Below are 24,426 nucleotides of genomic sequence, written 5' to 3' on the forward strand. Positions count from 1 at the left end.
AAAACGGATGGGTAGAGATATCTAGGGAGGGAGAACATTTCTAGATTTTTCATTTTCCTATCCTCTAAACTGCACAGCTGCTTTAATATATATTTTTAATATCGAGATTTTAAAGGAAGCACTGATTATAAACAATAACTGTTAAAAGAACATTTATAAAGCAAATTCAGATTACACAGCATTCCAGTCTTGGGCCAGAGGGTTGTTTTCCTTACCATTCCCGCCCTCTCAGCCCCTCCCTCTTTCCACTCCTCCGCCCCGCCGCCGCCGCCGCAGCTGCGCAGTTGGAAGGAGTGGGAGACGAAAGGAAATACAAGAGAGTGATGTAATTCCTGACTCCAAGACGGTTACCATGGCGACTATCAGGCATATTGCGCTGTAGAGAGGGTCGAAGCTTTAATCCAGCTTTCAATGAAGGATTTTCGGGGAGGGTTAATCCACAACCTACAGACTGTGGACAGGCAGAAGAACATCAGTCTCGGGCATCCGCCCCCGCCCCCAGCACAGAGTCTACTTAAACTACACCCGATAAGGAAGTAAGTCATTTTGCTGCTGGGAACTCGACCTCGTAGCCTCCAAGGATGTGACAGCGAAGGACGCCCTCGGTCTCCAGAATTTGAGACCCCATTGGTGGGTGATGTCGTCACTCAGAGTGACGTCACCGGGGAGGAAAGAGATGGAGCCATAGAGACGGCCTAGGCCGGTCCAGCTTGGGGTGTTGGGGAAGGGGGATCGGGAAGGGACTGGAGGTCTAAGGCAGCCGTTCCCGGGAGCCGGCCAGAGGAGGTAGGGGTGGGCGGGCCCACGCCCCAGTCCTCAGGCAGTGACTTGGTGGACCGTGGCTGCCTGGCTTCCTGCGGAGCCGCTCCCGGCTTCCCGCTCCTCCTGTCAGCGCCCCGTTTTCCCGACTGCTTCCAGTTGCCCACTGCGCTCTCTTCAGCGCTTGACCCGTCCCCCCTGCCCGCCCAACAACTTCGGAGCTCAGCCTCATTTCCCCTCCTTCGTGTTTCGCTTCCTCCTCTCTCTCCCGTACCCCGTGCCTTGCTTCTTGTCTACCTTCCATAAATCCGGGTCGCCAACAAGGTTCGTGGTCCCCGCGCCTGCACCACTCCCACATCGAAATACAAAGAAACACCCCCAGGCCCCACAGTAAACACGGCCCGCCAACACCACGTGAACAAAAGCCACCCGCTCAAGAAGGCGCCCGTGCATTCCGCACCCTGCAGCTGAGGGCAGGAAGCGAAGGTCCCCGGCGGCCCGTTGCCCCGGCGTGCGGCCGTGGGCGGTGCGTCCACGTAGGCGGGGCTCGCGGCCCGCCCGGCCCCGCCCGCCCGCCCGCCCGGGAAGTGGTTGTCGGCATCTCACCGCCAGAGTACCCCGGGCGGGAGAGCGGACTGGCCGCTTGATGGTGTCTGGTCTCCCTCCAGCATGGGGACGCCCGTTCTTAGTCTGAACTCACATGTGCCAAAGTATTATTTTAACTCTTGATCAAAATGTCAGCTCCGGTTGAGGTTTCGGTCCACTAGAAACCCTGCTACTCTTTTCCCAGCGGCAGGAAAGGGGAGTTGACACTAGCAGATACTAGGGCTCCTTACGGCCCTTGGCTTGAAAAGCGCCACAGGGTGGAGGAAGGTTTCTGTAAAGCTTATTTAAGGGTTTGTGGAGACTCACTAGGGTAGGAAACCGGTTTCCCTACACTTGAACTATTAGTAGATACCACGTATATCTTCACTGCTACTTAAATAAGTACTTTCAATCTTTTAAAGTTTGGGGCAGCTTGGTCAAATATGGGAAAAAAGCTAACTGAAAACAAATCCAGAATATTTTCTTGCTACCTGTATTTTTAGGTTACAAATAAGTGTACCTTGCTCAGCTTCTTGAATATTTGGCAACCATTTAAGTAAATTACTAGGTACTATTGACCAGAAATCAAACTGTCTTTGAAGACAATATCACCATCATGAGCATCATCATGTTAAAGGTCATTTTGGTTTGTTGGGATCTCAAGTACCATTCTCAAATCTAGGTATAAGAAACTACTTTTTAATGTTTATTTTATTGATTTTAAAGAGAGATGGGAAGGGGAAGAGAGAGAGAAACCAGGGATCGAACTGGCAACCTTTGTGTTTCCAGACGATGCTCTAACTAACCAAGCCATCTGGCCAGGGCAAGAAAATATTATATTATTCATGATTGTTGGACATGATCTTGATATTTTTACATCTTGAATAGAATGTGCAAATATTTTACCCTTACAATAGTTAAAAAACACTTAAATCCTGATATCTTTATAATTGATGTGTTTTTTCAGATATTGAATTGTTTACTTCTATCTAGGTCTGTATGTTGACAAGTTGAGACAAATATAAATATGGCCTTCTACAATTATAATACAGTCTTAGCTATTGCCAGAACAAGGTAAGCCTTGGAATCTTCCTGTTCTCCCCAATATCTATATGAACTTTATCCTTCTAGATGGAAAAGATATATGTAGAAAGACAGGCTTAAGACACAATCAAAGCTTTGTTGGTTTTAACTATGTTGGTTTTTAGCTGACATTTTAGTGTATTTATACTTATCCAAAATTTTCTAAATGCTTTAGAACTCAGGCTGAGTAATTTTGTAGATGTGTAATACAGGTAAGATAGAAGATGTAAGGTTTTAGAATGACACCTCTGCCATTGATGAACGTTATATGAGACCCTTAGATATAAAGGAGTAAAGTGTCTGGCAAACAAGCCAGTCCTAGGGCCTATCCCTGCCCCAGCAAGGTCTGTTACCACTTATTTATCAGTTCTCAATGAATACACTGCGAACTTACTGTGTGCTGAATACATTGTGCACCTTCCCTTTTAGCCATTTAGAAAGTGTTGTATCTTGGCATGCTTCAAAAACAGTGGAAAAAGCCATCTCTTTGCCAAAAGAAGTCTCTTTGCCAGGAATTTTCTTTGCCTAATCTTATTTTTATTTTCAAACAATCTGATATGCTTGTTTAACTGAAGATTGTGAGCTGTTATAAAAGTAAAATGGAGGACCCCTAGCTGGGTGCCCAATTCTGGTTGTTTTTTTTTAGTGAGAGGAGAGGAGGCAGAAACAGACTCCCCATGCACCAGGACCAGGATCCACCTGGCAAGCCCACTAGGGGGTGATGCTCTGCCCATCTGGGGACCTTGCTTGTTGCAACAGGAGCTATTTTTTTAGCGCCTGAGGAGGAGGCTATGGAGCACATGGAGCCATCCTCAGCTCAGGGGGCCAACTAGCTCCACTTGAGCCCTGGCTGCAGGAGAGGAAGAGAGAGAGAGAGAGAGAAGCAAGAGGGGAAAGGGTGGAGAAGCAGATGATCGCTTCCTCTGTGTGTCCTGGTGGGAATGGAACTGGGACATCCATACACGGCCGACACTCTACAGCTGAGCCAACCGGCCAGGGCCAATTCTGGTTCTTATTCCTAAGGTTCTTTAGGAATCTTAGGTGAAGGGCTTTCGGCTGTAAATGCCGCTCATTTGAGGGAATCCATGGGCACTACATAGACAATGCAATCTTATGTGATTGGTAACCCCCAAAGGGACCTTGCTTTATTCAGATAATATACCTGTTGTCAGTAGAGTAGTCTTCCACCTGTTTTCCGATAATAAATAGAACTTTCTAACATAATGCTGGCAGAAAAAGATTTGCTATTAGAGTTTTAAATGAATAGTCACAGAGTTTCTACTGTCTAATATAACAGTTATATTTCTCATAGAGTATATTATTCAACCATAAAGCTTACTGTTCTTCAACAGGGATAGTTATATTTCATTCACTAAGGAACATCACCTACTTTAAAATACTATTGTTTTATTTTAATGAGATAGAGTATCTATTTCTTTAACTTTTTTGTTTGTTAGTTTTTTTAATTTATTTATTTTTTACAGAGACAGAGAGTGAGAGAGAGGGATAGACAGGGACAGACAGACAGTAACGGAGAGAGATGAGAAGCATCAATCATTAGTTTTTCATTGTGCGTTGCAACACCTTAGTTGTTCATTGGTTGCTTTCTCATATGTGCCTTGACCGCGGGCCTTCAGCAGACTGAGTAACCCCTTGCTGGAGCCAGCGACCTTGGGTTCAAGTTGGTGGGCTTTTTGCTCAAACCAGATGAGGCCGCGCTCAAGCTGGCGACCTCAGGGTCTCGAACTTGGGTCCTCTGCATCCCAGTCCGACGCTCTATCCACTGCGCCACCACCTGGTCAAGCTATTTCTTTAACTTTTAAGTTTTTAATAGTTTGTTGCTCTTTATTCCAGATTCTCTACCTGCTCTTCTTATTTCCCATCACTTGCATTTCTTCACTTGCCAGATTCCCATTTAAATAAAACATATATGAAGAGTTATGGAAGCAAGTACTCCTATCCTAGTCAGTCAGGCAATAAAGTACTTCATTTACGAACTAGAATAATACAACAGCTACACACATCAACTTGCTGGCTACAAGAAGTTCCTGGTAAACCTCAGCTGGAGCAAACCCCCCCAAAACTACAGGTGACAAGCCGTCAGCCCACAAAAGAAACTAATATGAAGACTAAGGAAGAAAAGCAATCTTTCAGACAAAAAATTATGGGTGAACTGAAATATTATTACAATGGATTCCATTTGCTTTGGATTGACACCAAAGTTGCTGCCAGAATGATTTGGAGGCTGTTGCACGGACAGGTGCTGACCAGACGAGAGAGACGAAGGGTAGGCAAGCATCATATTTAAGAAAAAATGTAAAGTTAAAATAAACTATTTAGGAACCAAGTCTTAAACTCAACTTAAAATTCATTTAAAAAATCCCAAAGTAAGAATAGTAATTGATGGTGAGAATGAGAATTTCTTACTGAGTTTCTTACTTGTCTGCAACTGACTTGTTTTATGGCTTTAGGCAAAATTCCTAAAATTTATATATATTTGCCTATAGAGTAGTTTTAATTGTGTTTTCTAATCTCTCCAAGGAGTTGAGAGGCTGCAGGTTTGATCTGAGCATCTGAAGTACAAACTGTTAATATATTAAGTATATGCATTAAAATTTTTTTTAACAGACACTATGTTGTTAAAGTCCAGACCCCTAAGTTAGATGAAAGTTAAAGAGTTGCCAATAATGTTTTGATTGTCAGAGTTCCTTGAGGATATCCCATAAATATTACTTCATAGCTATGATAGAGAGAAAAATTCAACCTTTCCATTTTATAAACAGTTGCAGAAAATGTCTTGTGTTCTTAACACTTTAAGAGCCAAAGCAGGCTTTTTAGTTTTATTTTGTGGCGGGGGAGCATCCTAAAATAATGAATATTGCCTATGCGTTTACTTCTTTAGCTATTGAGGACTTGTGCTGATTTTTTCCGCTTGGTTCCATTTATGGTGTTCATAATTGTACCCTTCATGGAATTCTTAATACCAGTGTTTCTGAGACTCTTCCCAGATATGTTGCCATCAACTTTTGAAAGTGAATCCAAAAAGGTATGTGGGAATTTTTAACTTTCAAAATAATTAATAAGCTTCAGTTTTTAGAGAAGTTTTTATAAGAAATGATATCTGTACATTTTATTAATTAAAGCTTATACTCTACACTAGGGTTCACTGTTTGTGTTGCATAGTTTTCTGGGTTTTGACAAATGCATCATGTATCCACCATTACAGTGTCCTCCTTCTCTAAAAATCCCTGTGGTTCACCTGTTTGTCCCTCCTCCCTCTATTCTTCAACCCATGGCAACCACTGATCTTTTTACTGTCTCTATAGTTTTGCCTTTTCTAGAATATCATATAATTGGAATCATACAGTGTGTAGTGTTTTCAGATTGGTTCCTTTCACTGCATAATATTTCATTGTATGGATGTTTCACAATGTATTCATTCAACTGTTGAAGGACATATTGGTAGTTTCCAATTTTTGGCAATTATGAAATTAAGCTGCTAAAAATATCCATGTGCAAGTTTTTGTGTGGATGTAAGCTTTCAACTCATTTGGATAAAAATACCTAGAAGTGCAACTGCCAGATTATATGGTAAGAGTATGTTTAGTTTTGTAAGAAATCAATAAACTGTCTTACAGAGTAGCTATACCATTTGCATTAGCACCAGCAATGAATGAATTTCTGTTGCTCTACATAGTCATCATCTGCTTTGAGTATTATCCAATTCTAATAGGTATGCAGGGGTATCTCATTGTTATGTTGAGCATCTTTTCATACGTTTATTTGCCTACCATCTCTCTCTCTATTTTCTTTGGGGAGGTTCTGTTCATATCTTTTGCCCACTTATTAATAGGGTTGTTCAATTTTTTATTGTTGGGATCTAAGAGTTCTTTGTATATTTTTGGATGCATGTGTGTTTTGCAAATATTTTCTTCCAGACTTTGGCTTGTCTTTTTTTTTTTTAATTTAATTTTTATTTTATTTACTGATTTTAGCGAGAGAGGAAAGGGGAGGGGGAGAAGTAACAGGAACATTGATCTGTTCCTGCATGTGCCCTAACCAGAGAACAGGCAACCTCTACACTTCTGGATGAAGCTCTAACCAACCGAACTATCTAGCCAGGGCTGTGGTTTGTCTTTTCATTCTCTTAACTGTGTCTTCTGCAGAGCAAATGTTTTAAATTTTAATGAAGTACAACTTGATTTTTTCTTTCTTGAATTGTGTTTTCAGTGTTATATCTAAAAACTCTTGCCAAATCCAAGGTCACTTAGATTTTCTCCCAAGTTTTTTTATAGTTTTGAGTTTTACATTTGAATCTGTGATCCATTTTGAGCTAATTAAAAAATGTTTTTAAAATTATTTGTTGATTGGAGAGAGAGAGAGGAAGGGAGGGGGAGCGAGAAGGAGGGAGAGAGAGACAGAGAAACGTCAATCTGTTCCTGAATGTCCCCTAACTGGGGAGCTGGGGATGGAACCTGCAACCTTTGCACATCAGAACAATGCTCTAACCAACCGAGCTATCTGGCCAGGACTAATTTTTTTAAAAAAAGAAAATCAGCTGACACCTGTGTTGCTTTCGTGGAGTGAGGTGTGCTTAGGTGGGGCCAGGCACTCCCTCTGCACCTACCTTCACGGGCTTCTCCCTGCACAGGTGGCACTGGCCCTGTGGGTGGCAGCCACACGCAGATCTGGTCAGTGCTTGTTCTTGTGGATCATGCGCCGGATGTTGCTCAGGGACGCGAGGACCCAGATTCGAAACCTGAGGTCGCTGGCTTGAGCGCGGGCTCATCCAGCTTGAGCATGGGGTGGCCGGCTTGAGTGTGGGATCATAGACATGACCCGATGGCTTGAGCCCAAAGGTCACTGACTTGAGCAAGGGGTCACTCGCTCTGTTGCAGCCCCCCAGTCAAGGCACATATGAGAAAGCAACCAATGAACAACTAAGATGCTGCAACGAAGAATCGATGCTTCTCATCTCTCTCCTTTCCTGTCTGTTTGTCTGTCTCTATCTGTCCCTTGCTCTCTCTTGGTACCCTCTACCCATTGATATTTTTGTTGTTAACTGTTGAAAAATAAAGCAGACAAACCAACTGTTATTGCAGTGACTAGCTGAACAGCAGGCATGACTTATTCAGTCAAACAGAACCATGAATGCTTACGAGTAATCTCTGAGAAGAGGGTGTCCTTATTTTTTTTAATTTTTATTTTTTTATTTATTCATTTTTAGAGAGGAGAGAGAGACAGAGAGAGAAGGGGGGGAGGAGCAGGAGGCATCAACTCCCATATGTGCCTTGACCAGGCAAGCCCAGGGTTTCGAACTGGCGACCTCAGCATTCCAGGCCGACGCTTTATCCACTGCGCCACCACAGGTCAGGCCAGAGGGTGTCCTTATTTGATGGTCACTATGAAGGTGACGAGCTAGAAAACTGAGGCAGCTGCTCCATTCACTTTATTCTGTGCCACTCTCCTAGACAGTGACATAAAGCTATGAACACAATATCATGAGTAGACAGAGGGCAACTTTTAAATCTGATTGGGAAGTGTTTTGCAAAAGAGGTAACTGTGGAAGCCAGACTTAGAGTGGTAGAATTTTACCAGAGTGTTTGCAAGGCATTTTGGATAGAAAGAATAGCATTTAAAATGGCTTAATGGTGTAAAAGTATGACATCCCAGAGACCACTGGTTGGTTCATTATGGTTGGACTACAAGGGGATCAATAGTAGAACATATAAGGTGACAGAAAATGATTTGATTTGGGTGAGGGGTACACAACATAATCAACAGGTCAAATGCTGTAGAAATGTTTACCTGAAACCTATGTACTTTTTTTTCCTTTATGTATGTATTCTTATTGATCAATGTCACCCCACTAAATTTAGTTTTCTAAATAAAATTATATATTAAAAATGATGAGGAACAGTTATATGTTGGGTCAGGTTAGAAAGCATCTAACACCATATGACATTCAGACCTTACCTTTGACAGTGGTAAGTGATGGAAGGTAAATTTCAGCAGGGGGTAGGTAACATGATTAAGTCTGTGTTTTAGGAAATCATTTTGCAGGAAGGATTGAAGACAACAGAGCCAAGGGAGGGAACTCAGCTGGTATGCTGTTATCATAGTGAGAGAGAGGACCAAGCCTCAACTATGAACATGGTATTGGAGATAAAAACTTGAAGATAGATTTGATATACATTTAAAAGGTAAAATAAAATTGCAACATATAACTGCCTGGCAGTGGTTTAATTTACTTACTTTTAATTACGCTAAAAATAATCAGGATCTAGAATTAAGACCATGGCATTGTAAGGACTGTGTTAGTGAATAGAGGAAGATGGGGGACGAAGGAAGTGATTTATCTAAATATTCCTTTTTCCTCAACACTATTCATCCCTGAAAGGATGTATATACACATCATGGGCACAGTCCTAGAAAATACTTTCTTGTTCCATGAAAGGAGAGACAGCAAGCAAATGAGAGTGCTAGCATTCTATTTACATCAGATCCCAATACCATGCATTTCTCAGTGGTGGGATTCAAATAATTTAACAACCAGTTCTCTGCCCTTATGACTGTTTTAAGTACAAAAAAACAATATACCAAAAGGTAGTTTATTATTTCATGCATTTAATACTTAAATAAGAACAATAAAAGTGGTATACATAACTAGATTATGTTATAAGAGAGTTTTTTTTTGTTTTTTGTTTTTTTTTTGTATTTTTCTGAAGCTGGAAACGGGGAGAGACAGTCAGACAGACTCCCGCATGCGCCCGACCGGGATCCACCCGGCACGCCCACCAGGGGCGATGCTCTGCCCACCAGGGGGCGATGCTCTGCCCCTCCGGGGCGTCGCTCTGCTGCGACCAGAGCCACTCCAGCGCCTGGGGCAGAGGCCAAGGAGCCATCCCCAGCGCCCAGGCCATCTTTGCTCCAATGGAGCCTTGCTGCGGGAGGGGAAGAGAGAGACAGAGAGGAAGGAGGGGGGAGGGAGAAGCAGATGGGCGCTTCCTCTGTGTGCCCTGGCCGGGAATCGAACCCGGGACCTCCGCATGCCAGGCCGACGCTCTACCACTGAGCCAACCGGCCAGGGCCATAAGAGAGATTTAAAATATTAATGAAAAAATATTAAATAATACTTGACAAAAACAATACGAGTTGGCACCCCTGGTTGTTTGGCACTTTTTCTCTTTACGTTATATGTTTGTTTACTGAAGTAACAAATGTGAGGGAATTAAAATGTAGTATTTAATCAAAGATATAACAAGTTTTACGATATGAATAAATAAATCTTACAAGAATAGTACCATCAAATTTTTTCCACCTATGGATGGAATGAATATTACTACAGGTGCTTAGAATATGCTGTTGTGAATGAATGTGTAAAAAGAGTAAGGAGCCTGTCCAGGCGGTGGTGCAGTGGATAGAGGGCAGGACTGGGATGCAGAGGAGCCAGCTTGAGTGCGGGCTCACCAAGCTTGAGCAGAGGCTCACCAGCTTGAGCAAGGGGTCACTCGCCCCTCCCCCTGATCAGAGCACATATAAGAAAGCAATCAATGAACAACAAAGGTGCCACAGCAAAGAATTGATGCTTTTTTTTTTTTTTAAGAGTCAGAGACAGGGATAGACAGGAACAGAGAGGGATGAGAAGCATCAGTCATCAGTTTTTCATTGCGACACCTTAGTTGTTTATTGATTGCTTTCTCATATGTGCCTTGACTGGGGGGCTACAGCAGACCGAGTGACCCCTTGCTCGAGCCAGCGACCTTGGGTCCAAGCTGTGAGCTCTGCTCAAACCAGATGAGCCCGCGCTCAAGCTGGCAACCTCGGGGTCTCGAACCTGGGTCCTCCGCATCCCAGTCCGATGCTCTATCCACTGCGCCACCGCCTGGTCAGGCGAATTGATGCTTTTTATCTCTCTCCTTTCCTGTCTGTCTGTCCCTAACTGTCCCTCTCTCTATCTCTGTAAAAAAAAAAAAAAGAGTAAGGAATGTAAATTTATGATTTACACATTGGGTTGGGCAGCTGTCCAGGTGCCCACCTTAGAGAGAACCCTGATTACAAGTGCCATTTTAACAACCGGTTCGCCAAACTCAACAAAAAATTAGGTATTGGTTCTGCCGAACTGGTGTGAACTGGCTGAATCCCACCACTGGCATTTCTCTTTCATAATACTTCTCAGTTATACTTTTACATTCACTTGTGGAATTACTGGATTATCTTTAATTACCAGTGTTCATCTCTCCCATTAGAATAGTAGTTCCATGAGGGCAGGAATTCATCTCTGTTTTTGCTCATTTTTTCTTCAGCACCTAACACATGGTAGATGCTCTGTAAGTAGACAGATGGGGGGATGGGTATGGATATACCTGTGGATATGGATGTGATGTGGATATGGTGAATATAATGGATGACTCAGTGGGTTCAAATGATGGTATTGCCACTGTGTGACTTTTTTGGGCTGTCTTTTAAGATCTTTCTAAAAACCAATGATTGCTATTCTTGGGTAACCATTAGACTGTCACGGGCAACTTCAAAAAAGTATGTATATATGTAACACATATATTCATGTTTCTCTCTACTCCTCTGAGTCCTGGCCCTGGTTATTTTGAAAATGCCACCACACTGCATTTCTGATGATGAAGAAAGATTTACAAATAATGGTCAACATAGTGTTTTAAGAGTGTATACTTAATTTTCTTCTGTGTAGTGCTTTGTTCATATTTATCATAGCACTTAACAAATTGAATTATAATAAATTGTGTCTGTTTTACATTACTTAAACTCTAAGCTACTTTAGCAAGAGTTAATTTTCTAGGTTTCTTTGTTCGTGGCCCAAGCAAATTTTAGGGCCACTTAGACCAGGGCTTTGCTCAACTAGCAGCTTAGATGGTTTGCACCAGGTTAAGAAATAGTATTTTATTTATAAAGCTCTCAGACAACCCAAGTGCCCATCAAATAGACAGTGGATATAAAAGCTATGAAACATAGATACAATGAACTACTAGCCATAAAAAAGAATGCAGTCTTACTATTTGCAATAGATGAAGCTAGAGAGTATTATGCTAAGTGGAATAAGTCAGAGAAAGACAAGGAACATATGGTTTCATTTGTATGAGGAATCTAAAGAACAACAACAAAAAACCAGATCAGTGCTTGACCTGTGGTGGCACAGTGGACTGAGTGTTGACCTGGAACACTGAGGTCACCAGTTCGAAACCCTGGGCTTGCCTGGTCGAGGCACATATGGGAGTTGATGCTTCCTGCTCCTCCCCCCTTCTCTCTCTCTCCTCTCTAAAATGAACAAATAAAAAATCTCAGTAAGAACAAAATTAATAATTAAACAAAACGGAAACAGACTCATATATACTGAGAACAGACTGCTGGTTGCCAGAGGGGAGAGAGGTTGGGGACTGAATAAAAAAGGTAAAGAGCCTGACCTGTGGTGGCGCAGTGGATAAAGTGTCGACCTGGAACGCTGAGGTCGCCGGTTCAAAACCCCGGGCTTGCCTGGTCAAGGCACATGTGGAAGTTGATGCTTCCTGCTCCTCCCCCCCCCCTCCGTAAAAAAAAAAAAAAAAAAAAAAAAAAAGGTAAAGAGATCGGCCTGACCTGTGGTGGCGCAGTGGATAAAGCGTCAATCTGGAAACACTGAGGTTCCTGGTTCAAAACCCTGGGCTTGCCTGGTCAAGGCACATATGGGAGTTGATGCTCCTCTCCCCTTCTCTCTCTCTCTCCCCTCTCTATAATGAATAAATAAAATCTAAAAAACAAAACAAAACAACAACAACAACAAAAAAGGTAAAGAGATTAAGAAGTACTAATTGGTAGTTACAAAATAGTCAGGGGGATGTAAAGCACAGCATAGGGAATATAGTAAATAATATTTTAATAACTATGTATGGTGCCAGCATGGTACTTGATATATCGGGGGATTCACTATGTAAAGTAAATGATTGTGCTGTACACCTGAAACTAATACAAAATAATGTTGAATGTAAACTGTAACTGAAAAATAATAATAACAGTCTACCATTGAGGAAACATTTTGGATCTATTAAATATTTACAATCACTTCATTAGTGATCAGTAAAAGGTAAGATTAAAGAGGTAAGTTCTGGCCTGACCAAGTGGTGGTGCAGTAGATAGAGCATTGGACTGGGATGTGGAAGACCCAGGTTTGAAACCTCAAGGTCGCCAGCTTGACCGCAGGATTCATCTGGCTTGAGCAAAGCTCACCACCTTGAGCCTAAGGTCGCTCGCTGGCTTGAGCAAGGGGTCCCTTGGTCTGCTGTAGCCCCCCAGTCAAGGCACATATGAGAAAGCAATCAATGAACAACTGAGGTGCCGCAATGAAGAATTGATGCTTCTCTCTCCCTTCCTGTCTGTCTGTCCCATTCTGTCCCTTTCTCTGTCTCTGTCAAAAAAAAAAAGAGATAAGTTCTGAAAACAATATTAATACATGAAATAAGGATGAACAAGAACAAGGTAACAGTTATTTTTCTATTTTTCTTGCATCTTTATCTACCAAGTTGTACTTACAAAGGATTAATTAACCTTTCCTTTCCTATTAAGGAAGAAAAACAGAAAAAGAAAATGGCTGCAAAGTTGGAACTAGCAAAATTTCTTCAAGAAACAGTTGCAGAAATGGCAAGGAGGAACAGGGCCCAGCTGGGAGATGCCTCGACACAGTTTTCATCCTATGTCAAACAGGTGTTAGTCTTTGGTACAATACCGTACAACTTCTGGGCTGGGCGTCCCGTGAAAAATGCATGTCATCATGGATCTTCCAAATTGTTTACAATCTCTGAATTTGCAAATCTAAGTTATAGAGATACGAAATCGCAAACAATTATAGTAGTTCACAAAAATGTCTATCTTAAAGCAGCCAATATCCTGGAGACATTGAGATCTTTGTGGGAAGAACAGTAGAACTAGTCAAACTTTTGAACTATTCCTGATTTTTCAGTTGATTTAGGCCAACTTCAGATTTCTTTACTCCTCTTTGTACCACAGGACCCCTTTCCAGACCTAAGATAGAATCCATAAAGGCTTTGACATGCCTTTCAAATAGTCTACTGGGAAGGTTAAATTACGTAGGAAACACATTTTAATTGTTTACGTTGGCCCTTTTGTACCACTGCCTAGGTCCAGACAGGCCACAAGCCCAGCACAAAGGAGATCGTTCGCTTTTCCAAACTCTTTGAGGACCAGCTTACTCTGGAGCACCTAGAGCGACCTCAGCTGGTTGCCCTTTGCAAGCTGCTGGAACTGCGGCCTTTTGGAACCAACAATTTGCTCCGCTTTCAGCTCCTGATGAAACTAAAGTCTATAAAAGCAGATGATGAAGTAAGAGCTTAACTATATCTGTAGAGAATTAACAAGGCATTGGGAGATATCTTAGGGGTGGCTTTGTGATAAAGTGCAGTATGTATCTTCTGTTAGGCCTGCTCGTGGACAGCTTCTGGCAAAATAAGTGGTATACAACCATTACCATGACAACCTGAACTTTGACTACTCATTTTAGGAGTTATGGTACTCTGACCCATTTTCTTGACAAGGCCATCACAAACAGTAATTTGGATGTCTTTGCTGGCACTAATCTACAGCAGTTAGGACCCGCTGGGAAGGAACAGCAGCAGCTCAGTAGATGCCTGAGTCTTCTGCCAAGGACCGGGCTCTACCCCCACCCTCTCTCTGCTCCTTTCCCCGCAGAGCTGGTACCAAAGTAAATATTCTGCCAGGAGAGCTGGCCTGGCATGAAGGGGTGGCAAAGCGTAATGCCAGGAGGTAAAGCAGCGCCTAGACATCTGTGGAATAAAGGCACTATAACTACTAATTAGACTCCTTTAAAAAAATGGAAAGAATCTTTCTTGAATCTGAGTCATCTGCTTTAGAGCAGCTGCCTAAGGGAGCAGAGTTCTCAGAACTGGTCCATTGGCCCTTGTTCAGATTTCAGTGCTTGTGTTCAGAACTTTGGAATAAACAATGCTGGTTCCAGAAGTATCAGAGTTCTGGGTCACACCAAGCAGAAACCGTGTTGTTTATTGATGGAGTTTTGTGGACCAGAGAGTCAGGGGCGCTCCTGGGGTGTTGGTGTGGGATTGTGGGGAAAGAACACCGCTGGGACATGCAACAGATGCTACACAGGAAGTTTTTCAAGTGAAATATTTTTTAAATGAATCATAAAGCTGCCATGAAAAGGAAGAGTAGAGATGTCACAAGGAGGCAAATGCAAATCAAGAGGGAAAATAATTATTTTGGTGACAGGGTATTAAGGAGGAGTTATATAAATATCTCTAATATTACTAATACCTCTTGGCAGGATTCCCTTCATCTCCGCTGCTACACCTTCCTAAGTCACCTTGCTTTTATAGGTATCCGGCCTTTGCAGCAGTCAAAGGTGGGGGACAGTGTGAAAGCGTCACATCCTGTGTGTTCCCTGCTTAATCGCAATGTTGGGATCAGGTAAAATCGAAACCAAAAGATCCAATACGATTCCTTATGTTTCTTTCAGGTAATTGCCAAAGAAGGGGTGAGTACCTTGAGCGTGTCAGAACTACAAGCTGCCTGTAGGGCCCGAGGGATGAGATCACTGGGTCTCACTGAGGAACAACTGAGACAACAGCTCAGCGAGGCAAGTAACAGCTTTCCTGGGCCCCTTTCCCTACCTCTCTTCCCTTCATTTTGTGATTTCTACTTTGCAAATAAACCATTTTATTTAATGTGCCTTAATTGATCAGTGGGATACCAAAACAGCTAGATTTTTTTTGACCGAGACAAGGTGCTGTATTAGTTTTCTATGGCTGCCTAACAAATGATCACAAATTTAGTGGCTTTAAACAATACCCATTTGTTAGCTCATGGCCTTGGAGGTTGGAGGTGCAGGCTGTGTTCCTTTCCGGAGGCTGTGGGAAGACTCCACCTCCAAGCTCATTCAGTTTGTTGGCTGAATTTAGTTCCTTGCAGCTGCAGGACTGAAGTCCTGGTTTCCTCACTGGCTGTCAGCCCTGGGCCACTCTCAGCCCTGGAGGCCACCAGCATTCCTTTTTTTTTTTTAATTTTAGTGAGAGGAGGGGAGGCAGATAAACAGACTTCCACATGTGCCCTGACAGGGATCCACCCAGCAAGCCCACTAGGGGGCGATACTCTGCCCATCTGGGGCCATTGCTCCATTGCTCAGCAACTGAGCCATTTCTTAGCACCTGAGGTAGAGGCCATGGAGCCATCTTCAGTGACTGAGGCCAACTTGCTCAAACCAATCAAGCCATAGCTGTGGGAGGGAAAGAGAGAGAAAGAGAAAAGGGGAGGGGTGCAGAAGCAGATTGTCACTCTGTGTACCCTGACCAGGAATCGAACCCAGGACATCCACACTCTAGGCCAATGCGCTAATACTGAGCCAACTGGCCAGGGTCACCAGCATTCCTTACCTCTAGGTTGGGGTAGCCTGACCTAAGGCTTACTGGACTTCTTTCTTAATTAGTGTCCCAAAGCAATGTAAAGTGTTGGCTTTGGTAACTGATGTTTAATATTTTCCCTCAGATAACATATTTTAACTAAATTTAATGATTTAAAACAAAGGAGTAACTCCTATTAAAATTCTCATTCCTGTAATTGTAAAAAGTGCTATAAATTATACACAAAGGAGCTATTGTGACTTTGAAACCATATCAGGTAGCTTTTTCCTCTTACATGTTGGACCTGCTCTGGCTGACAGATGGACATATTGTAGAGAAGTACTAAAATAATTTATTTCTTGAACAGAGAGTATTAAGTGGGTTCAACTGTCAAGTTGTTTTCTTGAAAAGATAAATCATTTTACAATCCCACTACAATGGAGAGATGATACTAATCCAACCATGTGATATGCAGCACTATGTATTATTACTCAAAAAATTCTGTATTAAGATATGGGGCAGACATTTCATAGAAAGGAAAATAAAAATAGTAAGCAAGAAACACCTTACCTTTACAATAAGATAAAACCGAGATACCACTTTCACCTGTTACATTGGCAAAGATCAGAGTTTGGTAACACACCGTGTTGGGGAGTGTGCAGGGAGAGGGGAACTTTTGCAGTGCTGGTAAAATTTCCATGGAGGTTTGGCAATATCTTTCAAAAAAATATTTTTTCCCTCTCCTCCCTACCCCCCCCCCCTGTAACTCCCACACTCTTGTCCATGTCTCTGAGTCTCATTTTTATGTCCCACCTACGTATGGAATCATATAGTTCTTAGTTTTTTCTGATTTACTTATTTCACTCCGTATAATGTTATCAAGGTCCATCCATGTTGTTGTAAATGATCCGATGTCATCATTTCTTATGGCTGAGCAGTATTCCATAGTGTATATGTGCCACATCTTCTTTATCCAGTCTTCTATTGAAGGGCATTTTGGTTGTTTCCATGTCTTGGCCACTGTGAACAATGCTGCAATGAACATGGGGCTGCATGTGTCTTTACGTACCAATGTTTTTGAGTTTTTGGGGTATATACCCAGTAGAGGGATTGTTGGGTCATATAGTAGTTCTACTTTTAGTTTTTTGAGGAACCACCATACTTTCTTCCATAGTGGTTGTACTAATATACATTCCCTCCAACAGTGGATGAGGGTTCCTTTTTCTCCACAGCCTCTCCAACACTTGTTATAACCTGTCTTGTTGATAATAGCTAATCTAACAGGTGTGAGGTGGTATCTCATTGTAGTTTTGATTTGCATTTCTCTAATAGCTAATGAAGATGAGCATCTTTTCATATATCTGTTGGCAATTTGTATTTCTTCCTGGGAGAAGTGTCTGTTCATGTCCTCTTCCCATTTTTTAAAAAATATTTTATGTAGCCCTGGCAGGTTGGCTCAGTGGTAGAGCGTCGGCCTGGCATGCAGGAGTCCCAGGTTTGATTCCCAGCCAGGGCACACAGGAGAAGCACCCATCTGCTTCTCCACCCCTCCCCCTCTCCTTGCTCTGTCTCTCTCTTCCCCTCCCGCAGCTGAGGCTCCATTGGAGCAAAGTTTGCCCGGGCGCTGAGGATGGCTCTGTGGCCTCTGCCTCAGGTGCTAGAATGGCTCTGATTGCGGCAGAGCGATGCCCCAAGATGGGCAGAGCATCACCCCCTGGTGGGCATGCCGGGTGAATCCCGGTCAGGCGCATGCGGGAGTCTGTCTGACTGCCTCCCCGTTTCCAGCTTCTGAAAAATACAAAAAAAAAAAAATTATTGATTTTTAGAGAGAGAGAGGGGAGAGAAAGAGAGAGAGAGAGAAGGGGAGGATTAGGAAGCATCAACTCCCATATGTGCCTTGACCAGGCAAGCCCAAGGTTTCAAACCGGCAACCTCAGTGTTCCAGGTCGATGCTTTATCCCACTGCACCACCACAGGTCAGGCCTCTTCCCATTTTTTTATTGGATTGCTTGTTTGTTTGTTGTTGAGTTTTATGAGTTCTTTGTATATTTTGGATATTAGGCCCTTATCTGAGCTGTTGTTTGAAAATATCATCTCCCATTTAGTTGGCTGTCTGTTTTGTTGTCAGTTTCTCTTGCTGAGCAAAAACTTCTTAGTCTGATATAGTCCCATTCATTTATCTTTGCCTTCACTTCCCTTACCTTTGGAGTCAAATTCATAAAGTGCTCTTTATAACCACGGTCCATGAGTTTAGTACCTATGTTTTCTTCTATGTACTTTATTGTTTCAGGTCTTATATTTAGGTCTTTGATCCATTTTGAATTAATTTTAGTACAGGGGGACAAACTGTAGTCGAGTTTCATTCTTTTGCATGTGGCTTTCCAGTTTTCCCAGCACCATTTGTTGAAGAGGCTTTCTTTTCTCCATTGTGTGTTGTTGGCCCCTTTATCGAAAATTATTTGACCATATATATGTGGTTTTATTTCTGGACTTTCTATTCTGTTCCATTGGTCTGAGTGTCTATTTTTCTGCCAATACCATGCTATTTTGATTGTCGTGGCTCTATAATATAGTTTGAAGTCAGATATTGTAATGCCCCCAGCTTCATTCTTTTTCCTTAGGATTGCTTTGGCTATTCGGGGTTTTTTATAGTTCCATATAAATCTGATGATTTTTTGTTCCATTTCTTTAAAAAAGGCCATTGGAAAAAAAATGCCATTGGAATTTTGATGGGAATTGCATTGAATTTGTATAGTGCTTTGGGTAATATGGTCATTTTGACTATATTTATTCTTCCTATCCAAGAACAAGGAATATTTTTCCATTTCATTGTATCTTTTTCGATTTCCCTTAACAATGCTTTGTAGTTTTCATTATATAGGTCCTTTACATTCTTTTTTGTGTTTATTCCTAGGTATTTTATTTTTTTTGTTGCAACCATGAAGGGGATTATTTCTTTGAGCTCATTTTCTGATGTTTCATTGTTGGCATATAGGAAGGCAATGGACTTTTGTATATTAATTTTGTATCCTGCGACCTTACTGTGTTGGTTTATTGTTTCTAGTAATCTTTTTGTGGAGTCTTTGGGGTTTTCGATGTATAGGATCATATCATCTGCAAAAAGTGAAACCTTTACTTCTTCTTTTCCAATATGAATGCCTTCTATTTCTTTTTTTTGGTCTGATTGCTCTGGCTAGAACTTCCAGCACCACATTAATTAAGAGTGGAGAGAGTGGACATCCCTGTCTTGTTCCTGATTTAAAGGGATAAGTCCTCAGTTTTATGCCATTTAATATGATGTTAGCTGATGGTTTATCATATATGGCCTTTATTATGTTGAGATATTTTCCTTCTATACCTATTTTGTTGAGTGTTTTAAACATAAAATTGTGTTGTATTTTATCGAATGCCTTTTCTGCATCTATTGATAAGATCATGTGGTTTTTGTTCTTTGTTTTGTTGATATGGTGTATTACATTAACCGTTTTACGTATGTTGAACCATCCTTGTGATTCTGGGATGAATCTAACTTGATCATGATGTATTATTATTTTTATTTATTTACTTATTTTTGCTGTATTATGGGTAATTTTTATTCCTTTTTATCTCTATTGTCTAAATTTTTGACATGGAACATGGCAGACTTCAGAAAAAGATCCAAAATTGTTAGGTGAGCTGCCCTTGATCCCTTGGTGCCACATCCTTTCCCCTTTCAGGCAGCCTCCCTCGGTGTGCCCACTGGCTCTGCGAGCTCCACTGGGGGCCCGAGTCCCTCTACCCTCCACACTCCGAGTGCCTGTCCCCCGTGAGATCAGGGAAATCTTCGCAAGCCGAGAAGCTTAGTTAGACACCAGTGCCTGAAATACATTCACAGTGGCGAACACAGCTGTGGTCTATCTAAATGGTCACTCACGGGGGGGTTGGGGAGGAGGACAGGTAAGTTAAAGCCCTTCTACATGAGAGCCTACCACACAGGCATTAAACTTAAGTTTACAACATTGAGAAATGTTTATACTGGGACATGAAGTGAATAGACCAAGGCACACACCTGAATAGAGTTTCATCTCAACTTGGTGAAAAAAGTACATTGAAGATGCCCAGGAGGACACATGACAATGTTAACAGTAGCTGCTTCTGAGCTGTGAGGCTGGGCTGGGGGAGCACTGCTCTTGTATTCCTTGGTGTATGTCTCCAAATTCCCAACAACAGTAATGTAATAATAATAAAAATAATAGCTAGTACTTATAGAGGGCTTCCTAAACTGCCAGGGACTATGCTAAGAGCTGTACATGCAGTAGCTCGCAAATGTTTTACAGATACAATCACAAATGTTTTTACAGATGAAGAAACTGAGGCACAGAAAGGTTAAGTTACTTGCCCATGACCACACAGTATGTGTCAGAGCTGGGATCGGTCACTTTTAAAATGAAAAATATTAAAATTATCTTTTACTATAAAGATTCAGGATGGGCCTGATCAGGCGGTGGCGCAGTAGATAGAGCGTCGGACTGGGATGTGGAAGGATCCAGGTTTGGGACCCCGGGGTCGCCAGCTTGAGCGTGGCCTCATCTTGTTTGAGCAAAAAGCTCACCGGCTTGGACCCAAGGTCGCTGGCTCCAGCAAGGGGTTACTCGGTCTGCTGAAGGCCCACGGTCAAGGCACATATGAGAAAGCAATCAATGAACAACTAAGAAGTCGCAACGTGCGATGAGAAACTAATAATTGATGCTTCTCATCTCTCTCCATTCCTGTCTGTCTGTCCCTATCTCTGCCTCTCTGTATGTTTCCTCCTGCTCTATCCCACTCCATCCAATCAATAGGATTTAGAGATCAGAAGACCTGGATTCAAAAGCCCCTTCAGCCATCTACTGGCTGGGTGAGAGTTACCAAGGTCATCTGACTTTTCTGAGTCTTGACTTACTCATCTTTATTGTCGCTGCCACTGGGGAGCTCCAGCCCATGGGTCCCTGGCGAGTCAGTCCTTGGCCAGCACACACCAGGGTCCTACACTCCATGCAGGCACCAATGATCAGCTGCCGCCCGTCGTCCACCAGCAGGCTATGGCTTGCTCGCAGGGTATAGAGAAACAAGGGCAGCCGGGCCACCCACAGTGGGCCTTCAGCCCAAGACACTGCTTCCTCTCCTGCTGGCAGAAGAAGTACACAAATGTGTCCACTTGGTACTGCCGAGACCAGGCACTGACAGCGTGGTGGGCATTGTGTGCTTCGTGCTGCAGCCACTGGCCTAGCAAGTCATGGTAGCAGAGCACACAGGTGGCCACCAGGCCAGTGGAGTCGGCAGGCCTGGCACGTGGGGCGGGTGGGTAAACTGTGAGGAAAGGGAAGAAGGGCTCCTTCTCACCCAAGCAACTGGAGGGGTTCACGTTGAGCTGGAACTCCCTCCCGGGGCCCAGCTCAGCCCCACAGATGTAGCAGATGGACACGGTGCTGCCCTGGGATGATGCAGGTGGCTCGGACAGGGCAGGGTCTGAGGCAGGGAAGGCCTGGTGGTACCTGCCCAGAAAGCCCTGCACGGAGGTGATGTGTATTATTTTTTTAATGTGTTGTTTTATTCAATTTGCTAGTATTTTGTTTAGTATTTTAGCATCTGTATTCATTAGAGATATTGGTCTGTAGTTTTCTTTTTTTCTGTTATCCTTGCCAGGTTTCAGTGTGAGGGTTATGTTGGCCTCATAAAATGTGTTTGGAAGTATTGCTTCTTCTTCAATTTTTTGGAAGACTTTGTGTAGAATAGGAACCAAGTCTTCTTTGAATGTTTGATAGAATTCACTAGTAATAGCCATCTGGCCCTGGACTTTTATTTTTGGGGAGGTTTTTAATAGTTTTTTCTATTTTTTCTATTTCTGCTTATGGGTCTGTTTAGGCTTTCTGCTTCTTCATGACTCAGTCTAGGAAGATTGTTTTGTTTTAGGAATTTATCCATTTCTTCTAGATTGTTAAATTTGGTGGCGTATAGGTTTTCATATTATTCTACAATAATTCTTTGTATATCTATGATATCTGTGGTGACTTCTCTTTCATTTTGGATTTTGTTTATATGAGTCCTTTCTTTTTTTTCTTTGGTGAGTCTTGCCAAGGGCTCATCAATTTTGTTGATCTTTTCAAAGAAACAGCTCCTTGTTTTATTAATTTCTTCTATAGTTTTTCTGTTCTCTATTTTATTTATTTCTGCTCTGATTTTTATTATTTCCTTTCTTCTGCTGGTTTTGGGTTGTCTTTGTTCTTCTTTTTCTAGTTTCTTAAGATGTGAAGTTAAGTGGTTTACTTGGGCTCTCTCTTGTTTGTTCATATAGGCCTGTAATGATATGAACTTCCCTCTTATTACTGCTTTTGCTGCATCCCAGAGATTCTGATATGTTGTATTGTTCTTTTCGTTAGTCTGTATATATCTTTTGATCTCTGTGCTTATTTCTTTTTTGACCCACTAATTTTTTAAAAGTATGTTGTTTAGTTTCCACATTTTTGTGGTTTTGTTTATCTCTTTTTTGCAGTTGAATTCTAGTTTCAAGGCTTTATGATCAGAAAATATGCTTGGTATAATTTCAATTTTTCTGAATTTGCTGATGTTATTTTTGTGGCCCAACATATGGTCAATTCTTGAGAATGTTCCATGTGCACTAGAGAAAAATGTATACTCTGGTACTTTGGGATGAAATGTTCTGTAGATGTCTATCATATCCAATTGTTCTAGTGTTTCATTTAAGGCCAATATTTCTTTATTGATTTTCTGTTTGGATGAATGATCTAGAGCTGTCAGCAGTGTATTGAGGTCTCCAAGTATGATTGTATTTTTGTCAGTTTTTGTTTTTAGGTCAATCAGTAGTGGTCTTATATATTTTGGTGCTCCTTGGTTTAGTGCATATATATTAAGAATTGTTATGTCTTCTTGATTCAATGTCCCCTAAATCATTATGAAATGACTGTTTTTGTCTCTGATTACCTTTGTTGTCTTGTAGTCAGCATTGTTAGATATGAGTATTGCTACACCTGCTTTTTTTGGATGTTACTTGCCTATTGTTTTCCAGCCTTTCACTTTGAATTTGTTTTTTTTGTTTTGTTTTGTTTTTTTACAGAGACAGAGTCAGAGAGAGTCTGAGAGAGGGATAGATAGGGACAGACAGACAGGAACGGAGAGAGATGAGAAGCATCAATCATTAGTTTTTTGTTGCAACACCTTAGTTGTTCATTGATTGCTTTCTCATATGTGCCTTGACCATGGGGCTACAGCAGACTGAGTAACCCCTTGCTCAAGCCAGGGACCTTGGGTCCAAGCTGGTGAGCTTTGCTCAAACCAAATGAGTCCACGCTCAAACTGGCGAGCTTGGGGTCTCGAACCTGTGTCCTCCTCATCCCAGTTGGACGCTCTATCCACTGCGCCACCGCCTGGTCAGGCTGAATTTGTTTTTATTCTTGTAGCTTAGATGTGTTTCTTGTAGGCAGCATACAGTTGGATTTTCTTTTTCTTTTTTTAAGATTTAAAAAAATAAATTTTTTTAATTCATTTTAGAGAGGAGAGAGAAAGGGAGAGAGAGAGACAGAGAGGGAGAGAGAGAGAGAGACAGAGAGAGAAGGTGGGGAGGAGCTGGAAGCATCAACTCCCATATGTGCCTTGACCAAGCAAGCCCCGGGTTTCGAACTGGCGACCTCAGCATTTCCAGGTCGACGCTTTATCCACTGCGCCACCACAGGTCAGGCTGGATTTTCTTTTTTAATCCATTCTGCTACTCTGTTTTTATTGGTGAGTTCAATCCATTTACATTTAGTGTAATTATTGACACTTGAGGGTTTCCTATTGCCATTTTATATATTGCTTTCTGTTAGTTTTGTATCTTGTTTGATTCTTCGCTTTTGTTTTTCTATCATTTGTTTTTGTTTGGTTGTAATCCATACTTCTTTCCTCTGTTACTTCTTTTTTAAGTTATGTGCTTCTGTGGTGGTTTTTTCAGGGGTGGTTACCATTAAGTAATGGAAAGGGTACCTACCCTGTTCATTGTTGTAGGTTTGGCAATATCTTTCAAAAATTTTAAATGCATTTATTTGATCTTATAATTTCACTTCTAGGAATTTATCCTATGTTCTTGCACATATGCAAAATGATATATTTAAAAGATGATCCATTGCATCATGTTCATAACAGTAAAATATTAGAAACTGCCTTATATTCATTAATAGGAGTTAATGAATCAAGCATGGCATTTCCATACAGTGGAATCCTTTACAGATATTTTAAAAGGAGGTAGCTCTATGTCTACTGCTCTGAATCAATCTCCGGGATGAAATATTTTAGTGAAAAAAAGCAAGGACAAAAGTGCCTATCTTACCCTTTGCTTAGAGTTAAAGAGATATAAGTATTTGTATATGCATAGGATAGCTCTTGAAGGTTATGTAAGGAATTGGTACCAATAGTTGATTCTAGGGAGGGGAACAGGGTAGCAGAAGAGGGGTGGAAGGCAGGCTTATTTTGTTATTAATTTCATTTGATTTTTTGAATTTTGTCTCATGCATATATTTATTATTCATCTAAAAATACACATATTTTTAAAGCTTTGCCAATTTGGTACTTGAAAACTTACATCTCATTCTCA

The 24,426-nt window shown here is 41.8% G+C and overlaps 1 protein-coding gene across 5 annotated transcripts in view; it reads left to right on the forward strand.

Annotated features, from left to right (window-relative positions):
• Positions 1–412: 412 nt before the first annotated feature.
• The window catches only part of LETM2 (leucine zipper and EF-hand containing transmembrane protein 2), a 32,811-nt gene continuing 8,797 nt past the window's right edge, over positions 413–24,426 (forward strand). For 2 of the 5 annotated variants that reach the window (XM_066380368.1, XM_066380370.1), the window contains exons 1-7: positions 413–536; positions 2,338–2,418; positions 4,282–4,714; positions 5,330–5,473; positions 13,000–13,137; positions 13,573–13,773; positions 14,942–15,061. In XM_066380368.1, the coding sequence (XP_066236465.1) occupies positions 2,372–2,418; positions 4,282–4,714; positions 5,330–5,473; positions 13,000–13,137; positions 13,573–13,773; positions 14,942–15,061 (1,083 nt within the window). In that variant the 5' untranslated portion in view covers positions 413–536; positions 2,338–2,371. The other 3 variants (XM_066380369.1, XM_066380371.1, XM_066380372.1) reach the window with 3 other exon arrangements.

Source organism: Saccopteryx leptura, chromosome 4, assembly GCF_036850995.1.
Source record: "Saccopteryx leptura isolate mSacLep1 chromosome 4, mSacLep1_pri_phased_curated, whole genome shotgun sequence".
In the NCBI taxonomy this organism is placed as follows: domain Eukaryota; kingdom Metazoa; phylum Chordata; class Mammalia; order Chiroptera; family Emballonuridae; genus Saccopteryx; species Saccopteryx leptura.